The sequence below is a fragment of the Impatiens glandulifera genome, chromosome 5 (assembly GCF_907164915.1).
Source record: "Impatiens glandulifera chromosome 5, dImpGla2.1, whole genome shotgun sequence".
Lineage (NCBI taxonomy): Eukaryota > Viridiplantae > Streptophyta > Magnoliopsida > Ericales > Balsaminaceae > Impatiens > Impatiens glandulifera.
Window position 1 is genome coordinate 47,408,168 of NC_061866.1, and position 26,434 is coordinate 47,434,601.

A 26,434-nucleotide genomic window follows, 5' to 3' on the forward strand; every position below is an offset into this window, starting at 1 on the left:
TTTTACAACCTTAATACAATTCTATAGTATAATATAATGATTTTTATTTTCCTTTCAAAGTGAAAAGTAATAAATTTAAAAACTATGTTGTATTAACATAAAATATACATAAATGTAAAATTTACTTTTTTTTAATAATTAATTGAATATCATCAAATTTGAATATGCATGTGACCCTGATCTCATCTCATGTTAATTAGTTAATAATATTTTATCCCATGATCTCAATGAATTTTATCATTGATAATATTTTCTATGACAAATATATATATATATAAGAAAGTGAAGTGTTTGTAAGAAAACAAAAAGTATTAGTAAAGCAAACAGAATGGATAAGAAAAAGTTTATACATTCGTCTTCTTTCAACGAATAGCTAATGAAAAGAAGAAAGTAAAAAATCTCAAAAGTCAAAACATTGATGATGAATATTTGGTCGATGACGAAAAATCTCAGAAATCCAACCGTCTGCAGACTCAAGAAATAAAATAGACCCTTTCGAGAACCATTGGGTGACCTCACGTATGTATGGTAGTAATCAACCCGACCCAAAGGATAAAGGGAGCAAAACGACCCATAGGAGCAAAAAATATTAACTTTTCTCCTCTAAATAGTTCTTAAAATAAACTAATATATAATGTAATGTAAATGATGCCTTCATATAAATAGAATCAAATTATAATTTCCCTTCTCAATAAACTGTACATATAATTTGTGTTCCTGTATTGGATCCTGAAATCTGTCACTCTTACAAAATTTAATTCTCAACATAATCTGATCAAGATTCATAAATTTGGTACCATCGTGTTTATAAGTATACCTGTGATGTAAAAACCAAGGCATGCAATTTCTTGAAGACAGTCTCCACCGAAGAGATGTCTATGTCAAAACCGTAGGACTGCCCGCCATACTGAACGTAGAGATACTCAGTTGGAGAAGAAGGCGGGGGCAATATTCTAGAAACATCTGGAAAATCGTGGTTGGGAGGTGGTGAAGGCAACTCTTTCTTTTTTGAATAATAAACATCTGATAAGAGAAGCCAAATAAGATCGGAGTCTATGGACGAAAGTCCTACTAAGGCGTTTATAGCTGGCTCACGCAGACCAGTGACCCCACTATACGCTATTCCCACCACGATACCGCTGATCTTTTTCAGGACGGCTTCAAGAGCTGAAGCACTTCTCTTATCCCGAGCTAAATCAGCTATCATGTTTAGTATAGCAGACTGGACTTTGATGGTTGAACCCTCTGCCATATTATCGTTTGAAGAGAGGATGCTACGCCTGTAGGGAAGTTGCAAGGGAGCACTTTCATCTTTTGACTTCAGCTTCTTATGGAACGGAGATGTTGTGAGAAGTTTCCAGAATTCGGGGCCATCGGTGCGGAAGCGACGAACAAAGAAGTCTCCTCCACAGATTTTAACTGCGTTGCTTACCACGCTTGAGCATCGCCTAACTGCCTGTCGTTACAATCATGAATGAAAGTTAAAACTTTAAAATAGGAAGAAACATGCTAAATATATCAGTATTATCTTATAGCTCTTATGTAAAGTCTCCATTTTCTAGACTAACGGCAAAAAGAGGTGAATATCCCCAGTCATCCCCATCTTCTAAACTAACGGCAAAAAAGAGATAGATATTCCCAGCTATGTGCTTAACCAAGGGATTATTCGAACTCGTCTGGTTAAATTGGTTGAGTGTGTTTGCAGCTATGTGCTTAACCCGGGAATTATTCGAATTCCAAAGGAGTTACGGAACTTAGCGTTCTCAAAAAAAAAGTTTAAGTCTTCATGTTTGGAATAACATAATGCAATCTTTTGGGAAAACTTTCAGAAGTACATGAGAAAATGTCAATAAACTTCTTTGAAAAAACACTTTTTTGTGTTAGGTATCCCATATGCTTTTGGAAATAGAACATAGTCATACACAATATCAGAAATTAATGACGGTTTCTCATCTAAATCCAGATTCAAATACATTTATTGTTTCCAAATGGTATTATGTTTGGAAACTAAACCTGGTCATGATAGAATCAAAATTTTATTTGGCCATCTTTGATCTAGGGTTATTTGAATAACAAATGCTTATTTCTAAATAACTTTGATGTAGATTATTGAAAATGAGGGTTATTTAGGTAAAAAGACATTAGGTATATAAGTATATAATTTTAAAAAAAAATTGAAATAGTGTGTATATTGATTGATTATTTGAACAATATGATTGATGATGAGTAGGTTCATTGGATAATGGGTTATTCACACGTCGAAAAAGGCCTTAGTTGTTTCTCATAGGGACTCAATACATAAACATAATTTATAAGTGTTTCCAAATGGGACATAATCTTGATTAATGCTAATAAAAAGAATTCCAAAGTAAAGAATTGCAAACAATCACTTACCAATGGGTTTCTATTCCGAAAACATGAAACCAAGAAAGGCCATATTTTGTTCATTGCGGGAAGCAGTCTATTTTCATCATTTACATCCTCTGATGTATCCAAAGTATCCTTCAGATTATAAAATGAGCAGCATTCAAACGCTGTCTCACATGCCTCTTTGGTCTCCTTCTCGTGCCTGTATGCCTCTTCAACACTAGCAAGTGCTGAAATTCCATTCTAGAATATACATGTAGGTCAATAGATATGTAATTCTCAACAACATCGTTGGCTAGAAATGAAGAATGGCAATCAACATGGAACAAAGGAGGGATGATTCTAAATATGTGTAAAAATAGAAACATACCTCAACTATATTCAAAGCTAGTAAAGAAACTTCTTGATCAAGTGAAGCGAGAAGTGGAGTTACAGCTGTCAAACAAGAACCAGATACAGATCCGACAATTCTTCTATATCTTCTGGAATCATTTAACTTGAATAAGATACTCTCCCATTCCTCTATAGATGTACTCCTATCATCTGCAGTGACACATAAATTACAAAGACAGGTAAATGAGAAAGATTGAGATTTAACTTTAAGGAATGTCATAAAAACTTGCTACATTAGAAATATTTATATGTACTTTTTTTCAAGAAATAAATAGTGCAACACGAGTACTTTTTTTCCAGAGTTTTTTCTTATTCTCTAGAGAAAACATAACTTAGACAAACTTATTAAATTATTATCTCAATACAATTTTCTTTAAGGTAATTGTATTATTTATGTACACCAAAATTTGTCTATGTGAAATAACATAAACAAATATTAACAAAAACACAAACTAATTATTGATCATTTCATCGACGATGATAAAGACTTCCTTCCAACCAGAGACGTTCCCACCCTTTAAAAACGATAAGAATGAAGTGAAAAATAATCCTTTAATTATATCTTGGTTGAGAGTCTTTCCTTCAAATGTTCTCCTAATTGCGTCAAATAGAAGTTGTTACATATTCAAGTGGAAAATACTCGTAAAGGACTGATAGAGAGCATTTTGCACATGATATGACTTCTTTTAGTTGATCGAAATTTAATCTTTTCTCTTTTTGCTATGTTTGTCTGATTTTTTTTCCTTTCTGCTTTATGTAAGTAAAAAATTAACGCATTTCGCGTTTCACTACTTTTTAATGCTATAAATGTTAACCTTTCAATAATAATTAAAAAGAAAAAAGAGCATCTTGCACTTACCTGGCTCACAGGAAGACGTGATGTCATCATCATAGCTCTTTGTTACACAAGACATCTTATGCTTCACCACTTCACAAAAATGGCCTGCTAATGGAGGTAATAACAGAGCTTCACGTTCTGATGCCTTCACTATTTCAGCCACAGCCTGCTTAAGAAGTTTTTGAACTCTCTGATCATATAGACAGAATGAAATGGAAATACATAAAGGAATAACAAGAACTATATTTTAACATTGGATGACTAAAATATGGTATTAGATAAGACCTTCAGAAAGGGAATAGTCAGGTTTGGGTGTTGACTTCGGCCAAGAACCTCCAGTTCCTGAGTAACAGTGAGCATCTGCACAAGACCATCCTTTTAGCGTGTTGACAATACACTTCATCAAACAGAAAGTTGAAAAAATCCCATGCCCATCCCGAAATTTTAAAAATAAAGTACAATGAGGAAGTTGGCACTTAAAAATGAACAAAGGTACTTCCGAAATAAATAAATGACATGATGAATGGTTATATGGTTCTACAATTAACATCGGCAATGCATAGATTTACCGGCTCCTCCAGAAGTGGCAAGATTTTATGAGCTATTCCGAGAAAAGAAAGCATCGCAGCAAGGACATTTGGTACATGCGGATTAAGATCCAGATTGCGTAACTGTCGACATATGGAATCGATTACATAGTCTGAGTTTGCCAATACTAAATGTCCTACCTGCAATAAATACAGAATACCAATAATCTGTAAGTAAGAAATCTTAAAATTAAAACAAACTGACATCAATGGGCTGTTTTGTTACCAACTTCTTTTCTTGTTGACAATGATCTGAAATATCTACATTTTTTTATATTTGCCAAAAATGACAATGATTTTAAAAAATAATAATTTGAGAGGATCCAAAAAATAATATGATTATGATCCAAAAAATAATCCAATGATTTAGAAATGAAATAAATATTACAGTCTAATTTAGATCATCATCAAGAAAATAATTTGTATACCAAATCAAAGAAACAAAAAGTTACACACTTAAGATCATGATCCAAAAAAAATCGTATATCAAACAAAAAAAAAACACTTTCAATTTTAATTATGGTGATTTGTCAAGTTCGGGATTTTGACAAAATAATAGTTTCCAAATATTGCCTACTTACTGTTGGATAATCCAATGATGTAGAAATGGCATGCAATGCAGCATCGGATGCTCTTCTTATGTGGAAGTTCGAGCAAATAAGATTTTCAAGCAACACATAAAGCGATGAGTGAAGAAATCCACATGTGGAAAAATCTTTGCCCAGGCACATGCTGAAAATGCCTATCCCCTCAATGACAACCTGTGCAAATGAACATCACCATCATCAAGACATTGATCCAAATAATTTTATTGTTAGACAAGGGACTATAAGAGAGAAAACTGTATCTTTCCTGACACAGCATCGCAGCATCATCAAATAAGTGTAATGAAACATCTCCATCTTCACTATCAGGTTGCTGCAGAGATGATTCATGCCCTAGAGGAAGAGACCACAGTTCAACTGAAAGATACACGTGAAGTATCTTTCCAATTGAATCAACTAAGCGATTTCTTGCGCCTTTGTGATCAGAAACCTTCCAATTCGATGCACAATGATTGAGATATTCAGATTTGCAATATGGGGCGTTATTATGCCATTCCTGCATTTCCTCCCATGGCCTTTGAAACATCTCGGAAAAACCATCAACAGCTTTATCTGATATGCCAAATATTATCTCATTTAATATGCATACAGCTGTACTAGCCCTGTGTACAAGATGTCCTGAGCCAGTTCTCTTATACCAAGATTGCCAGCTATGTTCCTTCATTCTCACTTCATTAACCAGTTTTTGCAAGATGCCCAGAGGAATATCAGTGATTTCTGACACATGTGGAGAATCTGAGCAAAAACAAAAACAAAAATCTAGTGTAAGGTAGATATGAGAAATGGAGGTTTGCATACATAGTTGTTTGATGAATTGTAGGCTCAGAACCTGCAATCAATGATACGCCTACAAGTCTGAGAATTCCAGCAAGGGCTTGATATAATCTGTCACTGCCAACATTATAAAACCAAGGTGGTATGTGTGGAAGCTCATATTCTTCCTGCATACTGTTTTTGAAGGGGTAACGTATTCCTTTCATTTGAGCAGCTTGAAACTTTGTATCTTCAGGAGTAACATCTACGACAACTTGGCGAATGCTACCAGTCATCTCAGTTATGGAGTGAAGGTATCCTGTTGTTGAAGGTCTTGTCATGACAACTCTGTCAAGAGAACCCGCAAATGCTGAACTATGACTTAAGCAGAGTGAAACGACATCCAAGAATCGTGCAGTTGTCACCTGAACATTCATGGTGAAAATAAGACCATAACTTAGCACTGGTTACTATAAATATTGGGTTCAAACTCAACAAAAAGAGTTACTACTCAAGGACCTCAACCTCAAACATCAAAACAGATAAGATTAGCAGAGGTCAAGCAGAAGTTATTGTAGAAGCCTACAGTATGTGAATTCAAAGGTTACATAGGATATAAAAAAGAGATTGACATGAACCAGCAGTCTATAAGAGTGGCTCAAAACTGAAATGGAGTTTTTGTGACAGTGGAATTCTTTTAATTATATAATGACAATGTATTTATTTTTAGTATTACTCAAGGGCTTTACTTCTATGGGTTTTAGTGTATTAAATGTAATATATTAAATTTAGCTCATCAACTTCTCTACTTTGAATTAAGGACAAATATTAGAGATGGCCCGGATTTTGTTTATTCTTTATTTTCAAATTAATAGAGATGTACCTTTTTAAACAAAAGTTGAAGGGTTTTATCTTATTAAATGTGATGAAATAGAGATGTTAAAATCACAATAAAAAATTTAGCTTAGAGAGGGGCGTTACAATTACGTGAGGTAATATATTTCTCTCGTTGTTAGGTTTGAATATTAAAAATTAACAAAAAGTTATATCCTCGATGAGTTTGAAATAATAGTATTATATTATATAACTTACTTAAAAATTTAATTATATATGATTAATACAATTTATTATTATTTAATATCAACCTATGAATAGTATATTACATGACAAATATCAGTACTTCTAGGAAGAAGAAACACATTAGAGCACACCCAACTTGGTTTGGGTAAAGAAAAATATTTAAAACAATAGTGATTGACACATAGGGAGTGGGGTTGCCCGGCCCTTGAATTAGAGAGATGTGCTCAAATTCAAATAATCCTTTTAACTTGTTATTTTATTTATTCACATTAAACATTGAACTCTTAAAGTTTCACAAGGTTCTAATACAAAAAGTACTAATGACTATAATATATTAATTTATTCATATACCTAAAAATTATTAAACAATAATGTGCATCGCCCAGGTACTAACTAGTTCAATATAAAATGCAAAAATTGACATAAAACATCTATAGAACCGTGAATAAAACTCATTACTAGACATGAGGTACATACAGGAGACTGGAGCAGGTTTGCCACACGTTGAGGTCCAGCAAAGTAAATTAATGTCATTAGTTTCCGGACCTCTGCTAATGCAGCTAATTCATCATTTCCCAGAACAACCTTTGGAAGCCTTTCAATAATCCTGTTTACATTTTAAAAAAATCCAAAACCTGTAAGCGTAAGGTTATTCCCTTTCCAGATTGAAAAGCAAAATACATAGGTTACTCTTTTTATAAAGCTTCTAATCACATGTTTACATTATTCATTACTTGTAAGGAATGAAAAAAAATGGTAACCTGGAAAAGGTCTCAGCAAAGTCAGAATGGATATCATGTTTGCTACTTGATGAAAATAAGTATGCTAGGAATGCTTGTGCAGCTGAAGCCACCTCTTCAAAATCATCACAAGCTAAAACAAATAAACATTCCTGAATTTTTATTAAGAAAAGTTATGTTAATATTTTAGAAGGAAAAATAAAAGCAAAAAAATTTGTATGATCATAGCCCCACACAGAGAAGCTTCATGCCTCTTTAGAATAAAAAGACAGCATATAATATAGCTGACTGGAGCGCAATGATTGAGAAAACAAAATCAGCTTCTGAAGGTATACAAATGAAAAGGACAATGCTAAATGTTGGAAAGGAACACAGAATCTGCTCCTTTACCCTAATTCAATCAAGAGTCTTTCCCCTCATCTCTCTCTTGTCTACCTTACTGTTAATTTCTGAGAATCTAGTCACATCTTACCTTCTATATTTCCTACTACAACAAAATGCATAAGAGGGAGGATCAAATATCCGTCAAAAGAAAAGATTCTCACAACAGGGTCTGAAAGTGCTGTATTGAATCAAAAAGTGACTGCAATGTTACCCAAGGATCATTCAGAAAAAAGAGGATCCTCTTTTTTTTCCTTTTGTAGTACTGCACTAAAGACATCTTACATGCTATAATATGCACACATGAAGGCATTTTTTTTTCAGATAAACTAATTTAAAGTGTTTTATGGACTTGTTTTCATCTAACTTACCAATAGCATCATTCTGCTATCCTTCAGAGTATAATTGCACTTGGACAAAAGTCCTCCTATGGCAACAGCAAGCCCTTGTTTCACCTTCTTGGAAGGATGAATGCATAACTGCTCCAAACACTTCAAGGATTAGCAACTGAAGTATAATAAATCGTCATGGGAAAAGAACAAAATGAAATGTAGCAGACATAAATGGTCAGGACAACATACACGTGGAAAAGTTGCCGTCAATAGCTTATTTACATTAGCAGAAGTTTTAGCAACCCATTCCTTTGTACGACTCGCTTGAAAATGTCCACTCAAATTGCTCAAATCAACACTCCCCTTCAAGTTAAACTTTGTAATGTTGTTCTCCTGAAGGTTAGTTGAATCTTCCAACACTGTTACCCCCACATCTTGATTTCTTAAGGACAGTTGTCTCATTTCCCCAAGGTATGATAATATAGATCCATCCTTATTCCCGCCTTTTCCAGGATTATCAAGAGCAGATAAATTTGCATCATCCTCCAGAACTATCATAAGAAACTCTGTCAAGCCTCTAACAGCTTGATCAACTGCCTCTGCACTTCCAGCAGCCCCACTGCTCATTGTTTTGGCAACATACAAAACTTTGGTAAACTGGCTGACAACGCCAGGTAAAAAGAAGGCAAGTGCATCAGAATAACCAACCTACAAGAGTACAACTAAAACAGTCAACAGAAAATAATATCATGGCTTCTTTATGTTTAACTATTGCATGAAGATTGAATTTCTTCTAAACACTCTATTGTATAAGCTCTACAGTTTTATCAGCAAATTGAGCAGCTTGAGTTGCTTAAATCTATAAGAGCAAAATAAAAAACAAGGACTTTATATTTCTTGGAGTAAGAGGAACAATCATATGGACTTAAACAACATTGATTATGTGTAATTCTTGTTATTCCTCCTGTGGAGAGAAAGTGCAATACAATTTGTATCCATGGCTTAAATATCTACTCAAATCCTTATAAGTTTTCTGTAAGGTAGTGATATCTAGTTTTAAATCATGTTTTTAATGAAACACTTGACTGCTTACAGTTTAGGAACTCTAATCTTCCTTTTTATCTCCTCTTTCCTTTCTCTTGAGAGAGGAACAAAATGGAATCTCTAACTGAACCATAGCAAGATAAACATCTAGTAGGCTAAAGATAAAAAAAAATCAGATTACCTTAGCAGTGAGTATTCGAAGTGTCATAAAAGCTTCTACACGAATACTTGCAGCACCTCGGTGACCCCTCGAAGCTTCAATATCTGCAGCCTTTACATGGCATACAAATTAGTCATACACAAATTTATAAAAGTAAGAAAAACAGCAAGAAACAATAACAAAAAATGTGAACGACGAGAGTACCTCAACAATTAGCAAAAGAAAAGAGTGCCTCATCAACATGTTAGTGATAGTACAAGTTGAAAAGATACCTTAAGAAGAAGAGATAGCCAATGGCCAACAGCAGCAGAAGCATTTTGCGAATGAAGAAAAGCAACAAGACATTTGTCTGCTCCTAAATCATTTTGTGGAAATTCAACCAGCTTACAAGGCAAATCTTTTCTCATTAAAAGTGAGGGCAAGCCATTAGTCCCTCTACATGAACAAGACCTGTCAGAGCACTGACGTAAACTAAGAAGCAATGCCTTAAAACACCTGATGACCTCCTCACGAAACTCTTCTGATGCCTCAGCTGGAGAAAGCATTAATCCAGATGTCAATTTCTTCAGTATTACAATCATCTGCATTGTAATAGAAGGCATAAATTGGGACATGATACATCTTGAAAGGAACGAGCAAATACCCTAGTGCAGCTAGCCCATTATGGAAGGCCAGGTATCCCACATGCGAGAAAAATAATATGTGACTCAAAGAGAATCCTCGAAATTAATTAAACCAGTTAAAGTATTTAAGCAAGCTCTCGGGATGGATTATTATTCATTTCAAAATGTTAAGAGATTGCACAGATAAAGGTGCTGCAATTGTGACTTCTAATAACACAAACAATGTCTTGTTCATTGAACAATCCAACCATCAAGCCACGTTGAATGAATAAACTAGATGGAAACTATTAATGTAACAAAAACATTAAATCATAATAATTATAAACCTACACAACCTACTTAATGTGACTCCCACAGTCTCACTTATTAAGCAGATTAAAACAGTTCCAAACACAAACATGTTCCACATTTTTTTCAGAGATAATATCATGCACAATAGAACAAAAGTAAGCACTAATAGAACACCATAGTCAACCAGGACTAAAATTACGCTCTGCAACTTTCAAATAAGAAGCTTCATAAATTGGGCTTTCGCAACCACCCGTTTCATCAATGCAAGTACCAACATTTTTCTATGGAAAGACTTCACTTAACAAACATGAAAAGTACAATCAAGCTATCAAAGTAAATAGTCGAATAAGAGAATGTTATACAAACATGACAAAGGAGAAAGGAAAACACCTTATAGAATCCAGTCACCTAAAAGAAAGAACTCCAATAGAAATCAAATGTACTACCTGATCCACGGATGCCAAAGAACATTTTCCTAAAAGTTCCGCCAAGCAATGAACAACACCTTCAGCAACAGCATCGTGAACCTTATGTTGCTTTTTTGAGAGATCATGTAATTCAGATTCCTCACCTTTTGGAGGAGATCTAGAAATGACAGCCGCATCAAACAGAAGCAGCAAAGGTAACAATGCATAGCTGCAATAATGGACAACAAACGAAACACATAAATGACCAGAATATACCCAAACTTTAAGCTATATATAAGGATTTCAAATTCGGATGAGGAAAAGGCAAACATAAACTACATTCAAACATAAAATCATTATTTGTGTAATAATATGATGAATAAATCAACAAATATAATTACTAGAAAGCAAATAACTCACTCAAAGAAAGGCTGAAGATCATCGGAAGAACAGCGAGAAATAAACTGACGAAGCTGAGAAAGAGCAGGAGAGTTCTTCTTCGAATTCTGCATCAAACTCAACAGTTCTACACAGTAGGTTTTCAACTCCGAAAAATTCCGAGTCCGTGCTTCATCGTCAGTAAAGCTATGCTTTTCTTCCATGTTTGAGCAAGCCAATTCAGCCATTGGAGCGCGCGAAGGAGCTCGAGGCTTCGAAAGTTCAACTCTTCTATAAGAAAAACCTTGTTCCATATTTGTTACATACAAAAGAATATAGTAAAAAGAACCCCTGAACTTTTGTAATAGTATAATAAAGTTTCTAATAGTCTTTAAAAATGTCTATATAACCTCGAATTTTGTTAAACTAGTATCAATAATTAAATACCTAGTGTTAAATAACAGTTATATTATATAATTTTCATTGAATTACTACTTATAATATAGTTATAATAACTTAGATGACTAATAAAAATGTAAATGGAGACAGCTATGTTAGTAAGAGTAATAATAATCATATTTTTGTTTGTTATATAAAATTAAGATATAATATAAATTTTAACTATACTTTTTTTTTTTACACTTTTTTATGGAATGATAAAATATATATTACTTAAATTTTAACTTTTTTTTATCTTTATAAATTTTATTCAAGTTGACCACCATGAAAATTGAAATCCATATAATAAAATAATATAAGAATATGATTAGTCGTATATGTCACACAAATATTGAATCGACAACTCACTTATTTTGTATTATCTAAAATCTTTTGTGAAGTATTACATGGATACATATTTGAGTTACAATCTCAATCATCTTTTATAAACTATCTGATTTTTAAAAAAATTGTCGAACTTTCGATAATCGTATTATTCATAAATTTTCAATAATCGTATTATTCATAAATTTTCAATAATCGTATTTGTATCATTCATAATTCTATTATTAAGACATTTTGTGAGATACGTTTTAAAAAGCAAATCGGGGAGTTAATCGCATTCTCGAAGACTTACGAACTCTATAATGCTTTGTCGTTATGATTAAACAATTTTTAAGTACATGATACACTTTAAAAAAATATGAGAAGATTTGAGCTAATAATCTTAATTTTTTGTCTCTCTCATGTAGAATTCTCATTGAAAATTGAAAACATCTGAAATAAAGTGGAGGTTCATAGCACAATAAACTCAGATACCCTATTTTGGTCACCATAAACAAAGCAATTGTGCTGAATTTTTGGACAGAATACTATATTGTAACAAAAGAAGAATAAAAAATAAGCAATAACCAAAGAAATAGAACCTTCATATCATATGAGAGTAAAGAGCTAGAAGCTCCAAAGCAATTATCAAAGTCATGGAAAAGAGAAAATTGGATGAACATTGTCCTATATTTCTGGCAAATTGGTCAAACCAAGTTTATACATTAATTAATGCAGTTGTTCTCCAAGTGGTGTAGTTAAACAAACAGCTCAAGTTCTTGTGAAATTTTTCGATTTGCTTCCATTCAAAAATAACCACCACCACCTCTCAAGGCAAGCACGAGATGGAGTACAGATCCACCTTCAATGTTATAATCTTTGGCAGTTTTGTCATCCGAAAGCTGCTTCCCAGCATAGATTAGCCTGAACAAATCGAAAAGGAAAGGAAAAGACAACTATATATTACTCTACTTGTGAATAGTTGATTGGTATATTTTGTAATAAACTGATAAAAATACAAACCTTTGCTGCACAGGAGGAATCCCTTCCTTCTCCTCGATTCTTTCCTTGATGCGATCAATAGTATCTGTCGGTTCAATATCAATTTCTATCTCTTTCCCAGTTAGTGTCTTCACCTTAATCATAGTCCCACCCCTCAACCTCAAAACCAAATGCAATGTCGATTCCTTCTGGATGTTATAGTCAGCAAGTGTTCGGCCATCCTCGAGTTGTTTTCCAGCAAAAATCAGTCTTTGTTGATCCGGAGGGATCCCTTCCTTGTCCTGAAAAAACATCATATAAAGTTTCGTATCCAATTAGAGGTTGTTCTTAGTTCTTACCAATATATCTTGGATTGAAACAAATCATTTTTAAGAAACTATTTGGTCAAAACCCTTTATTTATTACAGATTTTTCTCCAATCTATATTCAAGAACAATAGAATTCCAGAAATGGGTATTTCAACAACAAGAACCATAGATTCACTAAAACAGATACAATTTTCAATTTCAACTACAGGCTTTGAACAATAACTAATTCCAATCACATAATACCAATCAAGAGAACTAACAAGTTAACAGAAACACCCAAGAACCCACAAATGGAATGAAATCGCGACCCAAATCAACAAGTTTTGAAACAATGAACAAAAGAACTAAACTAATATTCTTTGGGTGATAAAGATCCGTGTATATAGATAACATATATACCTGAATCTTGGCCTTGACATTATCAATGGTATCGCTGCTCTCCACTTCAAGAGTGATCGTCTTTCCGGTGAGGGTTTTCACAAAGATCTGCATGTCTGCCGCCCAGAAAGAGAAATCTGAAGAATACTAACTAGAAGGAAGGAGAGATAGAGAGGGAATAAACCTGACTTCGATAGTTCAACTGCGTTCCCACGCAACCCCAATCGGTTGATAAATTATATTGGGCCCTTATTTATATATTTTCGACTTTTACTATAATATTGGGCTTTTATTTATTACAATGTTTTTCATTACAAGTTGTGGTTTATTTATAATGTAGTCAATAATATTATTGTTCCATTATTTTATTTTATTTTATTTATGTTAGGCAACAATATTGAGAAAATATATCATTTTATCTGAAAAATAAAATCAAGTATAGATTTATAATTGAGTTATTTCAACAAAATATTTTTTATATTTTTTTCTATAAACATATATTTGCAAATTTTATACAATAAAATATATTATTTTATTTGTTTTAAGTAACTTTTTATTAATTTAAAAAATTAGCACAACAAACATTTTATATGAAAATTCAATCTGATTTTAATCTATTAGTAGAGTTTTCAATCGGTTACCACTTATTTTAAAATTTGATTAATAGATTTGTTATTGATTTTATCGGGTGGGTATGATTCTATTCGTTTTGGCTGGTTAATCGGGTTTAATCAATAATTCAACTTTAAAGATTTTTTAAATTATGTATTAAATTTATTAAATATTTTTTTATCAAAATCTTACTTGAACCGTCATATTAAGTTATTCTCCATCTTTTTGTTTATACTATACTATATTATTGTTATAATATAATATATTTTATAAATAAATTTAAAAATATATTATAATATATTATATTATATTATTTTAACAATATAATATATTTTAAGTGTCTTTATTTTTAAAGTAATAACTATATAAATTAAATTTTCTTAAAATAATTCTATACAAATTATAATTTAAAATTTAAAAATAACTAATATATTATTAACTGTTTATAATATATCTAATATTTACGAACTAATTAATATAAATTATAAAATATAAATATATAATTAAATTATTATCGATTAAACCGGTAGAAAAATAGTTCAGTCGTAAATCGAATTGTTAAAACTGATTAACCGAGAAACAGGTAGAATGAAAATAATAAGTTATCAGTTTAGTTGTCGGTTTTTTTACATAGCCCTATTTATTAGTCATTTTTTAAATTGAGTAGATTAAAATTTTAGTAGTTGATGGAAAATTTAGATTGATGCGGCTGACATGTCAAACCTACATATTTGAGTCATCATTCCAATTAATTTTTATAAACTATATGGTTGGAAAGAAATTGTTAAACTTTCAATGATCCGATGCGTAAAATTCATAATATTATTATTACAACATTTTTTTAGATTCGTTCAGAAAACGAGTAAAGTTTGTCAGGGAGTTAATCATTTTTCTCGAGAATTTACGATCTCGATAACGTATTGAGTACCATTTTTTTACTATTATTTTTTCTTTTTTTCTTTTAATTTCATGTTTTATCGTTATGTTTAAATATTTTTTTTTTCACAAAAATTAATGAAATTTATATATATATATATATATATATATCATTTTCTCTGAAAATAAAAATAAGTATAATTTTATAATTGAGTTTTTTATTAAATTATTTGTAAATTTAATTTTCTATATTTTTTTAAACATAAATTTGAAAATTTTATAAAAGAAAAATATATTATTTCATTTGTTTTAACATTTATTATGTCAGGTCCTATCATATACTTAGTCAGCTTGGCAGAGGGCCACCCAAAGAAGGTTTACTCACTTTCAGAATAAATTATTTTTTAAAGTATTTACATTATTTAAACCTAAAGTTTAAATTATTTTATAAATCTATTAACCAATTTACAACTTTTTTTTTTTATAATATTATATTTCTCAAAAAAAAAAAATTAAAAAAACTTAATAAATAAATTGAACTATAAAATAAATTTGTTTATAATAGAATCAAGTAAAACCTAACTTTTTTTTTCAAGATACAGATTAGGCCCAATTTTTTTTTTTTTATATAAGCTATATAATATTTAATGAATATATAAACTTCTATATTAAAGTATATTTTAATAAAAGTTAGAACTTCAAGCAAAAAAATATATATAAGAAACAAAATTAAATCCAACCATCAAAATAAAACAAGAAAACTTAGTAAACAATACAACTTAGTAAATCGCATTCAAGTTTAAAGCCTTAGAGCCAATCATTCTCATTATTTATTTTTACATCTTAGAATTAAAATGGTTAAATGGTTTTCTAACAACCGTTACAGATATCCATAACAAATACATTTACGAAGTCTTATCTGTAACGGCGTTCTCAATAACCGTTACAGATACTATAGATATGTTGAAAAGACGGCTCGCTTTCTGTAACGGTTTCCGAAACCGTTACTAATTTCCCTCCTTATCTGTAACGATTTATATAACCGTTACTAATGAACAGATAATTGTAACGGCTTAATATAACCGTTACTGAAAAAAATTATTAGTAAGGGCGTTCGAACGCCGTTACTAGGAGTCGTTACAGAAGACCTATTTTCTACTAATCGATTAAGAAAAAATGTATAAGAAGGAAAATTAAATGTTACCCTAATTGAAATAAGAAAACTTTCTCAATCATAATAAGCTAAAAACCTCCTGGCCAATTATATATTTTTTTTGCATCTTAGATTTTAAATGGTTTGCAAATATATTGAGAAATTTGAGAAAAATAAAGTAACAAACACTATTAAAGTCATATCTTAAATATATCGAAAAATCTTCAGGTTAACACTACAAAAATATTATTTTATAAATCATGCATATGTTATATGGAATATATGCATGGCCATTAATTTAAATCAACATGAATCGCTCAATAGTTACATTGACCAAATCTAAATCGAAAACTATTTGAACCGTGAAACATATAATTTTGATATAATACAAAACCAATATATTATGATAGGATGTGTCTATTCAAATAATTAAACCAATACAATTCATATTCAAAATATAATAATTAAATTATAACATACAAATAATTTGAAAGATATATGAACTTCATTTTTAGGTATTTGTTTGATAAAAAAAATTGTTTCAAATTATAATTATTATTATGTTTGTATTTTTGTAATTAATGTTTGATAATTTAGTTTAGAAATATTTATATGAATTATTGGATATATATAGTTGGATATCTAAAACAATTAGCAAATATCTTATACATTAATCTATTCAATATATAATTGAATGTAAAGTTTTAATAAAATTTAATCAACCTAATATAATCGAATTTAAATTAATCCAAATACTGACTGAATCCTATGAAAATGATAAAATAAAAATTATTATCACAATCAGGGACGGATTTATGCAGGTCTTCAGCCCACCTCGAAAAAATATATATACGGTACTATTTTTTTTAAAAAATAATATAATTACTGTTTTATTTATTTAATTAATAAAAAAATAGTAAACTTACCTTTATTTATTTGTTTTATAAGAAAATTATTGTTATTTATTTAAGCTCACATTATTTTTAAAAAAAATCAAGCCCGTCCCTAATCACAATTCACATAACACAAAGAAGCCATATCTGTTTTTGTATATAGAAAGTAATTTGAGAAATTAGTATAATGATAAGTAATTAGAACCTAGTAATTTGAGAGTTTAAAATAATGAGAATTAATTATTTAGTTTCCTTTAGGGAAATGATGGCCAATTGGAGATGGAGATTGTTTAGTGGTTTAAATTATGAGATTATTTTTTTTATTACATGGAACATAAATAAACAAAATTTTCATAATCCAAATATAATAACAAAATGAAAGTATAAAAAACATAGAAAAATAGTCATTACTTGTAATTGTTATGTAAATGAAGGGTGAAATCTTATAAATTGAATTAATATATTGTACCCCTTTTTGCATAATTAAAAAATATATATATATATAAATATAAATATATATATATAGATATATATATATATAGATATATATATATATATATATAATGGGAGAGGTTACAAATATATATTAAGTTGGAAAATACTAGTTAGTTAATGTTATTAATTGAAAATTGATGTTAAATAAATGAAAAATGTATTGATGGTATAAAATTAAAGTAAATTTATAAAAAAAAATGAAAATATTTATTTTTATTTATTAATTAATTAATATTTTTATTATATAGTATATATGATTTCTAATATTAAATATATAAATGAATTTTGAAATACTGCTTAAATAAATATTCCCATTACAAATTAATAAACATTTTTGAATAATAAGTGACATTTTGTATTAAATAAGAAATGAAATTAATATCCAATAAAGTGGACCTAAGATAATGTACCTCCCTATTTAATTTAATTAAAATTTATATAGTTGAGATAATGTATAAAAAACTTGTAAGTTTCTAAAGAAAAGCTAGCCATACAATCACACTCAAACTAATAAAATTGAGAACAAATTTGATTTCAACATTTTTAATAATGAAATTAAAAAAAAAAATTGTCTCCTTGGACTCGTGTTATTGTGCCAATAGGTTCAAAATTGATCTGACATCGTGCTTTAACCTTATTGTTAACATTTCATCATTTCGTGTCATAATAATGTCGTGTCTAGTAAGTATTAGCTATATCCCAAAATTTAAACAATAAAAATAATCAAATTAAAAATTATCTCACCTGAAATTATAAACCTGACAAATTTAAAAACAATATTATAATATATTAATAATCTAAAAATTTCTAAAAGTAAAATTGACTCAATAAATTATTTCATATAAACACTTTAAAATTGATAAAATCATGAATGTCTTAATTATAAAAAAAAATGTTAATAAATTATTTTTATTTTGTTTTAAGCTAAATACAATTTGGTTTAAATAAGAAAGAAGGTAAGTACGTAGGACATTGCTAATATATTTAATGAGTTTCTTTTTATGGGTAGATAGTATTATAAATATATATTTTTTAGTTAATTGACTTTAATATTAAAACACAGTAATACAAAAAGTATTGTTAAGAATTAAAGCAAAATTAGTGAATAACCATGTTTAGAATTAAGAATATATATATATATATATATACTCATGCTAATAAGATTAATGGTATTGATTTATTTTCCTTTATATGCTATTTTTATTTAATACTAATATTAACTGTAAAATTAATTGTCCTAATCTATTTATAAAAAACAGTTATAATATTTGTAATTATTTATTACTTTTAATAAATTGAATAAATTTTCTATATAACGTTAACATAAATAAATTAATATAGAGATCATGGATCATTCAATTAGGAAATGTATTTAATAAATTAATTAATATCCACCTAATCTATAATAATATTAAGATATTTTATTTATTCCAGTGTTATTTAAATATTAAAATTAGTAATAAAAGACAATCTTATTAATTAATTTCAGAAATATATTTAATATAATAAAATAAATATTTTAATTATTTTGACTCATAACTCTTTGGTACATGGTTTGAAATCAAAACTGTACACAGAGAATTAATTTTCAAAAAAAATAGTATTATAATTAATCATAAAAGTGAATGATAAGTTTTTCAAATTTAAAAATAAATAAAGGTAAAATAAAAACCGTCAAAAAACTTGGATTTATTTGAAATGTGAAAAATTTATTAATTTTTTAAAATAATTTGAAATTGAGTTATAAACAGCTGTATTCAATCAGCAATTCCAAAATGCATTTATTGCCGTAATTAATGACGGACCCTCAATTTTCTCCATTCGTCCAACCCCATATTTATGATTATAAATATCCATTTTAATATTATCACATTCACAATCAATTCATCATCGGTATTATTGCAAGAAAATCCAAAACATAATTGCAGACATATCTTTTTATCATATATATAATGTCACACATATGTTCATGATCATTCATATCCCTCTCTCTATCTCTATTTCTATTTCGTCAAGTATTTGATTAATTAATGGCTACTGATATTGGCTATCTGAATCGGATGATAGATCAGTTCAAGAAGAAATCCGGCGACGACGGAAACAAGTCGGCGGGGACCCTCGTCACGCGTGACTTGCTCGGAGGCTGTGCCGCCGCTGATTCCACCACCGGAGTATTGGACCTCCGGTCGCAGGACCCTTCTGCGTGGGAGATTCATATTGATCGATTGAAGGTATTGTCGCGTTACCTATTATTACTCTATAGTTCTATACTTAAATATAAGTATAATTTTGTTACCTATAAATATTATCTTTGATTAATTATATTGAGCCGTTTTTAAATGTAATATTTTCTAAATCTCATTTAATCTTGGATTAGATGAACCTTTTCAAAACAAATCTTGGATTAGATGAAAAAAATAAATATAAGTTAGAAATTCAAAATATTTTATAAAGAATCAATATGAGTAAAAAAATTACATAGTTGAAGTGAAAGTATCATATCCATTCAATAAAAAAACAAAAAAGAATAATTTGAATTAAATTATAAAAAAAAATAGTAAAAGAAAATTTTAGAGTAGGATCAGTTTTATAAAATAAAAATAAAAAGTGAATTATTTGAATTTAATAATAGATTTTTTAAAAGTATCAGTTTTATAAAATAAAAATAAAAAGTGAATTATTTGAATTTAATATTAGATTTTTTTTAATAAGATAGACTTTTTATTTACTATGAATTTTATAAAAAATAAAGTAAAGGAATTTATTAGGTAATAATTCAATATCAAATAAGCTTCTATATTCAGAGTTAAAATTAGTAAATTACATTTAAAAATGATCAAAATAAAAGAAAAAATAATATTTGTAGCTTTTTTATATATATAAAATTATTCCTTAACAATTCATTAATTAATTGATATAATGTAATAAATTCAGTTAGAAAAAGGCTACATATCAAGAAACAACTCTCCTGGCTCCCAATATTGCAACCAAAATTCTCCACCCAAGAAGCAACTGCTGAATCTCTTGGAGGAAAGCAAGTTAGATCTCAAGAACTTCCCGTCCACTTACCAAAGCACGTGCACACTCGATAAGGTGAAGTTTGCGCTCGAAAGGGTCGAGAAAGAAACGAGTAAAAAGCGTTTAATGTCATGGCGAAAACCAGCTTCCACAAATTCAAATTCACAAAGATTTGAGAAAGAAGACGAGGAGGAGGATTATACAAAAACACCATCGTCGTTTGCAGCAGGCTGTCCGAGTTGTATGATGTACGTTTTGATATCCAAGAACAATCCAAAGTGTCCGCGATGCCAAGCTACTATTGATTGTCCCGTTAATTTGACAATGAAGAAGAAACATTGTATTGATCTCAACATGTCCATATGAAAATATTTTATATTGACAAGCGTGATATAAATATATCCTTTCTATATTATAGCAAAATCATTTTTTTAATCTTCTCTTTAAGAATTTTAGGGAGTTTTTTTTAATAATAAATTAAGTATATATTCTTTTTTATTCTATTTATTAACCATAGTATTAAAATATAATTAAACAATATTTTTCTTATAAAACAATAAAATCATAAATAATCCAACATCAATCTAGCTTAGAGATGTTTTTAAGGTAACATGTAACTCGAGTTCGAAGTTAGTATCACTCATACAGGTTCTGGTAATTTTATTGTAAGAGTCGAATTTGACATAATTCGATTATTTATATATATATGTTAGGTAAGACTAGTTGATTAAGGATGATAACTAATATTCCAATACTAAATTTCTCAATCTATGTAGTAAAACATTTGTTATATTTTTGTAGTTAAGTACAATGATATCTATCAACATTTTTTTTTCCGACACTTCACAACCCTGACTTCGTTTTTATTCAGAGCGCTTTCAAATGAATTTCACCCGAATTTCACAACACACCATAGAGCTCTGGGTTAGAGTCAGGAGAGTCGACTCTGGCCTTGGGGCTACACTACTCCCAAGTTTAGAAGGAAAAACTGACTTTACATTAATAATAATTTTATGTTAATAATTTATAAAAATACATTAAGTATTAGTTTAGTTTTAAAAATTCTGATGGGTCTGCTTTATCCCAAGGGTTAACTGTGCTTAACTCAGAAAAACCATTTATTTGTTTGTTTTCTTCTATCCTGTTTTTACATTGTTTCAGTTGCTCTGTTTTTTTTATATGCTTCTTCAACTACTCTTTTTTGTAAGCCATTTTTATATATTTATAATTATAAGTTATCGAAATAAAATTCAAGACAATACAAAATATATTATACAACCAACATTTGTGATATTTTAAAAAAGGAAAAACATATAAAGGCTAAAAATATGTAGCACAAAGGCTTATTAATCCATACTTCAAATCTCAAGCTAATCTACGGAGGTACTTGGATTCTCTATTTATAATTTAATTAAAGTGTTTTATTTTAATTATTGAGAATCGAACTTAAAATAAATAATTATTAAGTAAGACACTGTGTCATTTGAGCTATTTGATGGATTTGTAATCTTTTTAAATAAATGAAAACTTTCATCTGAATTGGTAGATTTTAACATAATGGATCAATTGTATTCACCTAAATTTTGAGGTTTTTACATTAACTAGAAAACCTAACCAATTTTGTTATAATTGGATTTGCATCCATTTTTGTATTTTCCACCTAATAGAACCAAGCTCAAAATTAACCTAAATTGAAAAGAGTGTATTTGAGAAGTCTTGTAAAAGAATTTAAGAATATATATAAAAAAATAATTTTCCTTAGTTCAAATAAAGAGTTATTGTCTGTAAGCGGTTCGGTTCAGTCGGTTTATAGACCAAAATGTACAACCAAATCGTTGGATCGGTTTGTCTAAATCACAAACCGTCGATTTCAGTTTATTGATCGGTTTGATGATTGACTTGTCGGTTTATTCGATTAAATCAGTTTTTATAAAATAACTAAAATTCAAAAATAAAAATATTGAAACTAAAACAAACACAACCTAAGATTGATCAGTTGTAGAATAAAGAATGAGGTTAAGAGTTAATTCATATGTTAATAACGGATCCACGAGGGAGGAGACGAAGGGTTTCTCTATCCTTCTTGAAAAATGAGGTTTATTTGTCATCGTTAGATGAATGAAGAGAGGATCAGATGTCCTATTGAATAAATGTTGTGCCATCGTTCAAAAACATAAAAAAATATATATATTAGAAAATGTATGTCAACAGAAGTTTTTAAAATACACTAATTTTAAATGATGCCACGGGCCAATTTAATGGGATAGCCGTCGTCGCTCAAAACATTTATGATGGGAGCCCAAAACTAATTGCATGTACATTTACACTATATTCAGGTTTTCTTCGGAACTGACATCACCCAAAAATATTTTTTTTGATCATAGACAATAAGTGGCATGCATTCATTCAATGGGAGGAAGAGGAACTAGCAATTGACATATTCCAAATAATTACGCATATATAAGGATCGAGTCATATTTAAAATTAAAATCTAGCTGATGGGGAGATAACTGTTATAGGATTTTGTTACAGTTTGGGCTAGTTGACCATCCGAACTACATATAGCCTAATATTTAGATTTTGTCGGTGCTTATAAATAGTCTCAACTTTTCGTGGTGATGGATTCTTTATTGTTGATGTAACAATAATAAAAAAGAACTCAAAAAAATTCTATTAGAACAATAATATATAGTGCACAAGTAAAATGAAATCATATTGAAAATCGATCAATCAAATTCAAAGTCATCTATGCTTAAAAGGAGACTTTACTTGTATAAATTATGTGGGTAGCAAAGTGAGAAGAAATGCAAATCAACCTCCATCAAAAACTTCTATCATTTTCATCATATTTATTAAAGCATTAACATTTTTTGTTTCTTTTGGGACCTTTTAGATTTTTGTTTGGATATAGATTTTCAAACTTTTATTTTTTTTTATTTTTTTGAAAGGTTGAGACAAGTAATGTAAATCAACCAACATAAAAAAAACTTTTATATTTTTTATAATATTGATATAAAACATTGACATTTTTTTGGAACTTTTAAATTTTTTCTGGGATCTTTTCAAACTTTTTTATTTAAAAAAATCTAATCTTTAGTATAAATTTATTAACACATGACCATTAGATATCAAGTAACACATATTGCCCAAATTCCTCAAAAATTAAATTTTATTTCATATATATATATATATATATATATATATATATATATATATATATATATATATATATATATATATATAATTAACATTACTGTTAAGTTGTTGAGTGTCCCCAAATTTGAATTTGTTATATTTTTCTACTTCTATTAGTCCTCAATAACCATACGAAAACCAATAAAACAAAGTTTCATAATTCGATTATCACTTATAGTTACGAGTAAACGAGTCAAGTCGAGCCAAGTACCATATTATTCGAACTCGATTTGCATTATATATACTCGAACTCGATTTAGTACCAAAATTTATATTCGAACTCGGCTCGTTGACAATTCAAACTACTTGACCTCGAACTCGAAAAATCGAAAATTAAATTTTAATAATTAAAATTACATATTTTATTCGAGATCGATTTGCTCATTTTCCTGAAATGTGTAAGATTGATTTGTTACTTTTATTGTAAATGAGAAATGTGGAAGGAGAAGATGATGAGTTTGAGAGATTAAACTCACGTAAATGAGATTAAGAATTTGGGAGAAAATGCGTGAAAGATGTTTAAATTTCTACGTTATATTATAATATAATATTTATAAAATGAGTTACTCGCGAGGTACTCGAACTAGAAATATAAAGCTTGAACTTGATTACAAAATATCGACTCAAAGTTAGTCAAACCAAGATCGAGTCGAGATTTGACCGAATATCTCACGAGCAGTTTGACTCGTTTTAATGTCGATCTCGAGAATTGGGTTGACCATCACCATGTAGAAAAATATGAAGAAAAAACTTTTGGATGCCCTAATTTTAGTTTAAAAAATGTATTTTTGGGGGAATTTGAACTCATAAAAAAATAAAAGTTTTATTTTTCATTTTGAACCACTAGACTACACACTTATGTTAAAAAAATCTAATACATTTTAATTAAAATCATCTTTATTTTTATTAAATGGGCTGCATTCCCTTAGCCCATGGGCTTTGTTAGTTTACCCAAGGCTGGTCTGGCTCGTTTTCACCTCTACTCACAATAACTAACCATTGAAGTGAAAGTCATAATGTCATAAATGTGGGAATTACATTCACTTCAACCTTGAATAAATAAATAAATAAAAAATGAAAGAAAGTATTTATTAATTATGATGAATAAATTTAAGGAGAAGGTTAGGAGATTTATTAAATTTGTGATGTAAATGTGTGAACAACTTGCGACTGCTATTACAAAAAAGAAATTAATGCCGTCATTACTAATGGACCCAAGTTTTCTCTCCTTTCATCCAACCCCATAATATTTTAATGCACTCATCAATATTCTCATTTATTATTATCACAATCAATTTTCTTCTTCATCAATACTATATATATATTTCAGTAAATCCAAATCATAATTGCTTACTCATCTTCCTCACATATATAATTAATAGACTCTTCCCCCTTTCTTCATCCTCCATAGTCACATTTCTCTCATCTCTTTCTCGTGATCAAGCTTTCAAATTAAATTTTTATAATGGCCACTGATATTAGCTATATGAATCGGATCATAGATCAATATAAGAAGGAATCCGCTGATACCACCACCAAGTTCACCACGGCGCCGCCCATGATCACTAGAGACTTCCTCGGCGGCGGTGGTGCCGCCGCCGAAAGAATATCGTTAGACGAGGATAATAAACATATTTCCACCGAGGTATAATGTTTTTTTCTCATCATGTTATTATAAATTAAATCCCAACAAAATTTATTATTATTTTTTTATCATTCCTTGTTTAAATTATTAGTTGGGTTATTAATATATTCTTTATTTTTAGTATTTTTAAGTCTTAAAATATCAAAGCTTATTTAATTTTAATCACTTAAATATAAATAATCACAATAAACAACACAATCACACATGTCAGTTTCAAGGGATCTTAATTCTTTTAAGTACTAGGTTTCTCAAAGGTCCATTTTATTTGTTATTTTTCATTGGAAGACCAAATTATTTTAATTAAACCTAGAGTTATTTTTAACGAGTATTTTACAATTAATTTACATATAATCTGAATCTAGTTTTGGTTTTTATTTATCTATGTTTTGTGATTTTTATTTGTAAGTTAAATATATATACTAATTATTTGATATTTTTTTTATTTAACTAGTTGGAGAAAGACAATATAGAAATATGTAAATTTCCGGGCACTCTATCATTATCAATGGATAGTAACTACCAGAAATGCAACCAAATAGCTCCAAAGAAGCAACTCATTAACGACTTAGGGATTGTTTCGACGACTTCAGTTTACCAAAGTGTGTGCACTCTTGACAACGTGAAGTTGGCACTAGACAGAGTCGAGAAAGAAACGAGCAAGAAGCGTTTGATTACAGGACATCAGAAATCATCTCACGTTGATTCAAGTTTATCATCATTTGCAACCGGTTGTCCAAATTGCAACTTCTATGTTATGATATCCAAGAACAATCCAAAGTGTCCGCGATGCAATGCTCTTGTTCGATGTCCGATCGCGATGAAAAAACCCCGTTTTGATCTTAATTTGTCTATATAAAATATTGTTTACGTATTTTTGAATTTGTTAACAAATAATCTAATTTAGTTTTATTTAAGATTGCATTAATTAATGATTAGTATATATATAATTTATTAAAACTATTACTAATAAATTTCACAAATAAAATTGGTCATTTACACAATATAACCCAAAAATGGTAGGCAATAGTGAAGAATCTATAGTATTAATTATAATGTATAGTATATTCTAAAAATGACAATATAATTACAGTTATATACTGTGTAAAGTCTATATCATA

The 26,434-nt window shown here is 29.3% G+C and overlaps 4 protein-coding genes across 4 annotated transcripts; 2 read left to right on the plus strand and 2 right to left on the minus strand.

Moving 5' to 3' along the window:
• Nucleotides 1–637: 637 nt before the first annotated feature.
• Nucleotides 638–11,402, minus strand: LOC124939537. The gene is made up of 17 exons (XM_047480002.1): nt 11,021–11,402; nt 10,641–10,889; nt 9,553–9,861; nt 9,302–9,391; nt 8,326–8,784; nt 8,116–8,223; nt 7,385–7,515; nt 7,101–7,230; nt 5,620–5,968; nt 5,038–5,525; nt 4,767–4,946; nt 4,168–4,326; nt 3,884–3,958; nt 3,620–3,764; nt 2,738–2,910; nt 2,395–2,610; nt 638–1,456 (listed from the first exon to the last, which is right to left on the minus strand). The coding sequence occupies exons 1-17, from the start codon at nt 11,291–11,293 to the stop codon at nt 806–808; spliced, it is 4,185 nt and encodes a 1,394-aa protein (XP_047335958.1). The 5' UTR covers nt 11,294–11,402; the 3' UTR covers nt 638–805.
• Nucleotides 11,403–12,325: 923 nt separating this feature from the next.
• Nucleotides 12,326–13,648, minus strand: LOC124938375 (ubiquitin-NEDD8-like protein RUB2). Its single transcript, XM_047478799.1, has 3 exons — nt 13,451–13,648; nt 12,765–13,024; nt 12,326–12,665 (listed from the first exon to the last, which is right to left on the minus strand). Exons 1-3 carry the CDS (start codon nt 13,541–13,543, stop codon nt 12,548–12,550), a joined length of 471 nt encoding a protein of 156 aa, XP_047334755.1. The 5' UTR covers nt 13,544–13,648; the 3' UTR covers nt 12,326–12,547.
• Nucleotides 13,649–19,255: 5,607 nt separating this feature from the next.
• Nucleotides 19,256–20,886, plus strand: LOC124940499. Its single transcript, XM_047481020.1, has 2 exons — nt 19,256–19,689; nt 20,393–20,886. The coding sequence occupies exons 1-2, from the start codon at nt 19,489–19,491 to the stop codon at nt 20,840–20,842; spliced, it is 651 nt and encodes a 216-aa protein (XP_047336976.1). The 5' UTR covers nt 19,256–19,488; the 3' UTR covers nt 20,843–20,886.
• Nucleotides 20,887–25,136: 4,250 nt separating this feature from the next.
• On the plus strand, nt 25,137–26,172 carry LOC124939538. Its single transcript, XM_047480003.1, has 2 exons — nt 25,137–25,316; nt 25,768–26,172. Exons 1-2 carry the CDS (start codon nt 25,137–25,139, stop codon nt 26,170–26,172), a joined length of 585 nt encoding a protein of 194 aa, XP_047335959.1.
• The last annotated feature ends 262 nt before the right edge of the window (nt 26,173–26,434 follow it).

Bases quoted from the DNA above. Each gene is read 5' to 3' on its own strand.
- LOC124939537 (XM_047480002.1), bottom strand. From the start codon at position 11,293: ATGGAACAAGGTTTTTCTTATAGAAGAGTTGAACTTTCGAAGCCTCGA. The intron at 4,327-4,766 runs GTAAGTAGGCAA...TATTTATTGCAG, and splicing joins CATCATTGGATTATCCAACA to GTAGGACATTTAGTATTGGC. The intron at 2,911-3,619 runs GTAAGTGCAAGA...GTGTCACTGCAG, and splicing joins CACGTCTTCCTGTGAGCCAG to ATGATAGGAGTACATCTATA.
- LOC124938375 (XM_047478799.1), bottom strand. From the start codon at position 13,543: ATGCAGATCTTTGTGAAAACCCTCACCGGAAAGACGATCACTCTTGAA. The intron at 13,025-13,450 runs GTATATATGTTA...ATGTTTTTTCAG, and splicing joins ATGTCAAGGCCAAGATTCAG to GACAAGGAAGGGATCCCTCC. The intron at 12,666-12,764 runs GTTTGTATTTTT...CGATTTGTTCAG, and splicing joins ATTCCTCCTGTGCAGCAAAG to GCTAATCTATGCTGGGAAGC.
- LOC124940499 (XM_047481020.1), top strand. From the start codon at position 19,489: ATGGCTACTGATATTGGCTATCTGAATCGGATGATAGATCAGTTCAAG. The intron at 19,690-20,392 runs GTATTGTCGCGT...TAATAAATTCAG, and splicing joins TTCATATTGATCGATTGAAG to TTAGAAAAAGGCTACATATC.
- LOC124939538 (XM_047480003.1), top strand. From the start codon at position 25,137: ATGGCCACTGATATTAGCTATATGAATCGGATCATAGATCAATATAAG. The intron at 25,317-25,767 runs GTATAATGTTTT...TTATTTAACTAG, and splicing joins ATAAACATATTTCCACCGAG to TTGGAGAAAGACAATATAGA.